The 8,216-nt window shown below is 37.4% G+C and overlaps 1 protein-coding gene across 1 annotated transcript; it reads left to right on the top strand.

Moving 5' to 3' along the window:
- Positions 1 to 2,354: 2,354 nt before the first annotated feature.
- Positions 2,355 to 6,777, top strand: LOC308422863 (cell surface glycoprotein CD200 receptor 1-like; the record flags this gene model as incomplete). Its single annotated transcript, XM_080919506.1, is given in 6 exon segments — positions 2,355 to 2,676; positions 2,799 to 3,059; positions 5,153 to 5,249; positions 5,776 to 5,779; positions 5,783 to 5,821; positions 6,637 to 6,777. Coding segments are annotated over 6 exon segments (864 nt in total).
- Between the last annotated feature and the right edge of the window lie 1,439 nt (positions 6,778 to 8,216).

The following is an 8,216-nucleotide window of genomic DNA, read 5'->3' as shown; positions in this document are numbered from 1 at the left end:
CTGATATGAGAATATTTTATTTTTTTTATGGTAGCACTTTGTGCTATGAATTTTCCACTTAGCACTGCTTTTATTGTATCCCATAAATTTCCATATGTTGTGCTTTCATTTTCATTTAATTCTAAGAAAATTATTATTTTTTTATTTCTTTCCTAACCCAGAGATCATTGGTAGAGAGTTGTTCAATTTCCATGAGTGTGTAGGATGGCTCCTGCTGAAGGCTGGCAGGTTTCTGGTGACATTCTCCATCCATGCTACCTAGTAAGACAGCAAACAGTTGGGTGTCTATGGTCTGCCTGTGTTGTGCGCTGGAAGGCAGGTCTGTGGGTGGCATGGTGGTCCACAGGCCTCTGTCTTTTTCCTCCTGCTCTGTGCTGCTTGAATTTGATTTTACTTGATTTTATGAGTCATAGGCATAAGACAGCATTAGCCACCAAGACAGGATGAACAAAGGACTGCCATCTGCTCTGCCCCTGACTGATTTAAGAACAACACCACCAAGAAGGTGTCTCTTTGCCCATTGCAGGAGGCAAAGGGTAATTTACATTCTTCTCAGCAGGGTGTAAAGGCATCCTTTTCTGTATCATCATTTACATGTATTGTGTTTGTTAGGCTTATTATAACACAGTGTGTGTAGTTCAGGCTGGCCTCAAATTCAGGAAATGTCCAGCTGCTCTGACATTCATGATTATCCTGACTCTGCTCTGTGCAAACATGCCTGGTTTTGTTCATTATACTTGTGAACAAGTGTACAGAACTCAGGGAGGGAACAGAGAGGCAGGGCTCTCTTCCTTCTCCTACCCTGCTCCGCTTCATTTCTGCTGCTCAGTCACGAGGCAGAGCAGCGGGCAGAAGGGAGAGGATGACCTCTGGGTGACTCAGTGTCTACACTTTTGGAGAATGGCTTTGTTTCTTCATCTGTGGCAAATGTTCATTATTGGAAAAAATGGCTTATTTTAAAATTACTTCATTTATTTTTTTACTTTACATCCCAAATGTTATTCACTTTACATCCCAACATCAGTGCCCGCATCCCAGTCCCCCTGACAGTTCCTCCCCCAAACTCCCTTTGCTTCTCCTCTGAGAAGAAGAAGCCCCCTTTGGTATCACCAGCCCCCCCAACCCCCTGCACATCAGTCTAGGTGCCTCCTCTCTCATGAAGGCCAGAAAAGGGGGCCCAGCTAGGGGACCTGAATCCACAGGCAGGCATCAAATTCAGGGACAGCTCCTGCTCCAGTTGTTGAGGGACCGGCATGAAGACCAAGCTGCAAATCTACTACATACATGAGGGAGGCCTAGGACCACATGGCTTTAATTAGGGAATGACATCTGAAGGAAGAGTTTAATGAAATCAGCTTAGGAGGTATGCCTACACTGAACCTGGCAAGGAGCTGGAAGAAAGACAGGTCTACCTACCATACAAACTATTTGACAAATAAGGTCACGCATAAATGGGAAATGATTGTTTAATAATAAATGTAATTTTTGTGATGTTGACATATCAGTGATGATAAAACTTTAAATTCCTGATTACTCATTTAAATATTTAAGCACTTATATATCAATATTTTCTAGAGTCAAGTTGTACTGATAAGAACCAAGCAACTCCGTACAGTTTATCAACTATGGCACAAGGTAATATTCTTGCTTATCTTGTGGGAATGGAGAGGTGACCTTCCTTGCTTAGGGACAGTAACTGATGCCTTGGCTGCTGGACAGATTTAGGATGAGTAGCAGAACCTGTTGATGTGAGTGTGATGGTGTGAGGGATCCTGAGGATTTTACTTTCAACCTTTGTCATCTTAGTGTGAGTGATGGGACTGTGGCATTGGCACCCTCCCAGGACTGTGCTGAAGAATGTATTTCTTCATCTGATTAGGTGACCTTTATTTGGATGTGACTTGTGAGGACTTGAGTACCCCAGAGAGGCAAGTGATGTTGAATAGCACAGTGAAGTTGTTAATGCAATGCTTTATCATAAGCAAGCCTTATTCTCAGTAAGTTCTGCTCCTGTTAAAGCAATGACATTGCTGACTGTTGTCACAAGTGATTGTGACAGATAGTTTTGTTGAGTAATCACCACTCAGCCAACTTTTCACCATTATAGATGATTTATGTCAATGTATGAGCAAAGGGAAGATTTATGGTGCAAGTTGGGCATAGCCCACATGCCTGAACCTTTACTTTAGAAGATAAATAATGTATTCAATTCTGATAAATTAAACATAGGAAAGTATGAAAAAAATACTATCATTGGAGTACCTTTATTAGTCAAGTAGTGTTCTAGTGTAACTTCATATACGTTATTGTGAAGAGACCTAACTCACAAGGTTTCCTTTTCTCGTTCTCTCTCTATGTACCCAGTTAACACCACAGTGTCTGTGCAGATGGGTACAAAGGCTCTGCTCTGCTGCCCTTCTCTTCCACTGACAAGTGCAGTATTACTAACATGGATAATGATCCCCAGAGGACAGCCTTCCTGCGTAATAGCCTACAAACCAGGAACAGGGGAGACCAACAGAACCAACTGCTTGGGCAGAACCATCACCTTCACACCTGACCCCAGTCCTGACCTTCAGATCAGTGCAGTGACCCTCCAGCATGAAGGGCATTACTCGTGTGAGATAGTAACACCTGATGGGAATTTCCGTACAGCCTATGACCTCCAAGTGCTGGGTAAGTGACATTGTCATGTAGCCGCTCTTTCAGTATTGCAGGTCTCCAGAGTTTAGATAGAAACAATTTGTAATTGTAATTTATGACAAGACTGAATCTTTATTTCCTTTCACTCTCTGCAGTGCCCCCTGAAGTAACCCTCTTTCCAGGGAAAAATAGAACCGCAGTTTGTGAGGCAGTTGCTGGCAAGCCTGCTGCGCAGATCTCTTGGACTCCAGATGGGGATTGTGTCACTAAGAATGAATCACACAGCAATGGCACTGTGACTGTCAGGAGCACATGCCACTGGGAGCAGAACAATGTGTCTACTGTTTTCTGTTTTGTCTCTCATGTGACAACTGGTAACCAGTCCAAGTCTCTGTTCACAGAACTGAGTAGAAGTAGTGAGTACCTTCTTGAAATATTTTTGCCTTTAGTATGTATGTATGTATGTATGTATGTATGTATGTATGTGTGTATGTATCTGTGTGTGTATGTATGTGTGTATGTATGTATGTATGTGTGTGTATGTATGTATGTGTGTATGTATGTATGTGTGTGTATGTATGTATGTATGTATGTATGTGTTTGTGCATGTTCCATAGTAAGTATGTAGGCACCAGAGAACAGCATGTCCTTCTACCATATGGGATAGAAGTTTGATCCTCTTGCTTGACAGCAGTGCTTTTACCTGATTAGCTATCCACAGGCCTGGATGCCAGTTTGCCCTTTCTCTTTCTCTGTTTTTTCTATTTTTACTCCATATTCTCTTTTTCTTCTGAGATAAGAGCGCTCTTTGTAGCCTTGACTTCATGATCTGCCCTAATCTGCTGCCTGAGTGGTGAGATTTCAGAGCAGTTGCTCCTTCCTTGGGAGGGAACTGGTATGAACTCATTCTTCAGTCGTAGATAATGAATAGCTAAGAACAGGCAAGCCAATGTCAACAGCTTAGTCAGACTTTATTCTAAAGCTAGGGAATCCACTGCTATGCCTGAGAAGTTTGTAACTTTGTATCAAGTGAACAGAATTGCTAGTACTAAATAATTCTAACCCTAACTTCTCTGAATGTCCTTTTATAACTATCATAAAATGTTCATATTTCAGTGACGTGTAGATTTTAACTCTCAGAGTATTAATATGATACAGCAATACTTTCATATGTCTTATGCTTATTGAATAAATGACCTAGGGTAGCGATTCTTCTCTTCCTGATTTTCTTGAAGTTGTTCAAAGTGAGCACCAATTTTCCTTCTTATTCTGTCTTGGCTGTGAAGCCAATATTTATTGGAAATTATTTGTATATTTGAAGCTCATGATAAAATGACAAAAATGACAACACCCCTAGCTTTATGTTGGGTTTCATAATACAAAATGGTAGTCAGGTGTAAAGTTAGGATAAAGAAGCACAACATGAATTCTTACCCACAGCTGTATAAATCTAAATATTATTCAAAATGTCCTGACTCACAGGGTACTCTAGTCCCTTCTCTCTCCTACCAGTCCCTTCTCTCTCTCAGCAGTCCCTTCTCTCTCTCACCAGTCCCTTCTCTCTCCCACCAGTCCCTTCTCTCTCTCACCAGTCCCTTCTCTCTCCTACCAGTCCCTTGAGAATATGAAGTATTCTGCAAAGACAGCAAGCAACAGAACTTCCCACATCATTTTCTCTTTTCCTGAAGAGGTCTTTTGTTTTCTTTCCCCCTCTTGAATAAAGAGATAGATGTTTACTTCTCTGAAAGTTCTGAAACACATTTTTCGTTTTTCTCCTTAAAATATATTATTTTGACACATACACACTCACACACCTTTGATAACATTTCTCTCATTATCTTCTATTTCTTTCCATTGAACTTCTTTTAACATGTCCCCCCTCTACTCTTTTGTGTGTGTGATGTTGTTGTCAGTTTGTGTGTGTGTTTGTGTCACATTGTATTTAATTCAGGTTGCTTGCATGAGCATGTATGGGGAATTATGTAATCGAACAAGGACAACTTATGATCCATTTCCCCATTATTGGTGGAACGTTCACAGGTCTAGTCTTGTACACATCTTGTACCTGGAGCCGCTGCTGCTTTGAGTTCAACACCTATTTTTGCCTGGAGGATTGCGTTTTACAACAGTCTTTCTTATCCTCTGGCTTTTACATTCTTTTGTAAAATGCTGAACACTCCATTCAACAACCATTTATTCTCAGAACCTTGATCAGTTATGGGTCCCTGCATTAACCATCAGCTGCTGCAAATATTTTTTTCTGACCAAGATTAAAAGCAGCATTAATTCACAATTATAAAATAAATGTTTAGTAGAGACCAGAACAGTGTGCCCATTTAGTAAAGAAGACCCCCTCCCCTTCTCCCCTGGAGCTCCTGATCTTTCTAGCTGCCTGATTTTGAGCATGTTTCAGTTCCATACATTAACTCCTGTATTCATTTTATCAATGAAATGTATACCATTATCTGGATTTCCTACCTTTGAACCATATTTTTTTCTATCATTACAGGTCACCAACTATTAGGACCATATATTCAATATATCATCCCATCTATTATTTTGGTCATCATAGGATGCATTTTGCTTTTGAAAATCATTGGCTTCAGGTATTAACTGCTGAATTTTTCTTCCACCTTATTGAATTAGAAAAGGGTGAGAAATGTGGCTGACTGACTGACAATTACTTTATTGAGGAACAACATTGTTCTTGTAAACGAAAGAGACACATGGATGGTTAGAATGGGAGTACCTTACATGATGACAGTGTTGAGATGCTCAGATGAGCAAGCACTGTGAATTAAGCCAATTAGGGCTGAGAATTAGGACATGCTAATATCTTTATTTTGAGAAATAGCCACAATATTTATTTTTATATAGCAAAGAGATGGCATCACATCCATTTAAGTGCATTAAGCTCCTATCTCAGTGTTTTGCTTTTTTGTCTAAGACCCAGAATTTTTGGTTATGGTAAGGGCACATCAGTGTGTTTCATTCATTTTTGGTAATTCATTTCTGATTTACTGAGACTTTCATATTAATTATTAGAACATTTTGATACCATAACTGTTTATTTTAAACAATTATGTTGCCTTCAGTCACTCCAGATTGTTTTGCTTTTTTTTTTTTTTTTAGAAAATAAAAATTGCCAAAATCAGAAGATATTTCAGCTGTTGAAGAGGTAAGATAAATTAACGAATATATGCAAAATTTAAAATCACATGGTCTTAAATCTAGTAGACTAATTTATAATTTGCATCAATAATCATGATTTTGTTGAACAAAACAATTCTGATTTTGCAGTTAGCAGTCAGAATGCTTATTTTGCTAAATATCTATCAAATATATATAATATATATCTTTTTTATAATATATATCTTATAAACAGTTATAGTACAAAAATGTCCTGATAATTAATATGTAAGTCTCAACAAATCAGAAATTAACTTCCAGAAATGAATGGAAAACAATGATTTGCAAATACTATGATAAAGGAGCAAATTCTGGATATAAATATCAATGTATCCATCTGTCTGTTTCCAACCTATTTTTTTAATGTGATTAATGGTATCTTAACAACTTTGCCCTATTTGGATTGTATTCTCTGGAGAAATCAAGTAGATGTTCCCTTCTGCATGAAACTGTCTCATTTAGACACCAAAATAATTTTTTCTCTTATCTAAGCATAAAGCAGCCTGCTTCTTCTTCTTCGAAGACAACCTTCCTATTTTCTTTGACTCATTCTTTTGAAATACCTCTTATGCCACCCCTACTCCTCTACATGTCTACATTCACCCGACAACCATCTCACACAAAATATAAATCAACAGACATTTTTGATAGATTATTAGATCAAAGCTTTGATTTTCTGCTCATGTGAGTCAGAGACACATTTATAAGCATTCTTAGTCAATGCTAACGTGGTAGAAGCAAGGGTAATTTTGGTAATAGTTTCTAGCCCCTTTGATTGGATTTTAACTTTGAGTTTTTTCCAAGAATGAAATGCAGCCTTATGCTAGCTACACAGAGAAGAGCAATCCACTCTATGATACTGTGACCAAGATGGAGGCATACCCAGTGTCACAAGGCGAAGTCAATGGTACAGACTGGCTTACTTTGTCAGTGGTTGAAATCTAGAAGCAAGAAAAAGAAGTCAAGAGACATCATAATTACTCCTTTGCTTTCTTAAAAATTCTACAATGGAAGAACTATTTGTAAATTAGCTCTTCAGAAGTTCTTAGAAAGCACAAATATTCTAATGGATTTGCATTTAAGTTTTTCTGTCATTGGAAGTTTGGAATCTTTGCTGCTACCTGTTTATTCTAGGGATAACTGATTTAATTATTACAAAGAAAGCATATAGTTATTTAAAACATCAAATTGTGGGATACAGTATGATGAAAAATGAGTTTCCTCAACAAATAACTGCAGAAAGGACAATCATTACTAAAGAATTTTATGTGAGCTCTTCTAAAAAATTTCTGTGTATACAACATGACTATAATATGTGTGTGCATTTATATGTTTATTTACATATGTATATATATGCACACATCTGCTTGTCAAGACATCTCCTTGTCAAAACCACACTGGAGTTCTTTATTTATAGAAGCTAATAAAGTGAATATTGGAGATACTTTTATATCAGCATAAGTAAAACTATCTCATTCTTGTCAATGGCTACATAAAATTCCCTTGTATGATTACATTGTAATTTAATTAATCATGGCCCTTGGATGGGCATATAGACTTTGTGTTGTGTGTGGTATTAAACAATAACATGTAAAATGTTTCTTGTGGTGAACCTCTGCATTACTTAAGTGCACCTGTGAGATGATTTTTTTTTAGTGTAATGGCCCTTCAATTGGAAAGCATTTTTATTATCAGTAGATCAGTGAAACTGTGTCAATTCACATTATCTCCAGCTGTGTTTGAATGTGCCTTTCTTTATATTTTTATTCTTACGTTTTTAATATTGGTACTTTCACTTTTTACACTTTCTACTTTTAATTAACCAGTTGGTGATATGTCTTAAGGCTATGCTATTAACTCTATTATTTAATGGAACTGGATTCATTCATATCTTTGTCATATCTACAAGAGAGATAGAGAGAAAGCTTTTTCAGTGACAGTATTTTCAACTCCTTGTATGACTACAAAAGTGCTGACACTCATGCACAACAGTTTTATGGATGTTAGGATTTGTATATTTTTACATTCTATTCCGATGTACTTATCAAAGAGCAACTATCTTTGAACTATTTGTGTAGGTGGGAGAACTTGGAGAACTTCACATGCTAAAAGGTTGATAGGATGATGTAACTTTTCCCTCCATTTTTCTTTGGAGGGAAATATTGAGAATACATACATTGATAATCTTTGGCATATATTTTTTAATTGTTAAAAATGAGCCTGTACCCTTTATATCAGGAAAAATATTAAAAATGAATTTATTCATCTTATTTTGTTTGCTTTGTTATTTTGGAATGAGGTATTGATTTCTAAGGCAGTTTTCCAATCACTGTAGAGCCCAGGCTGGCCTTCCATTGACTGTGATTACAAATGTATGAAAGCAT

Source organism: Micromys minutus, assembly GCF_963924665.1.
Source record: "Micromys minutus genome assembly, chromosome: 7".
NCBI classification, from domain to species: Eukaryota; Metazoa; Chordata; class Mammalia; order Rodentia; family Muridae; genus Micromys; species Micromys minutus.
This window is presented reverse-complemented; position numbering and strand designations above follow the sequence as displayed.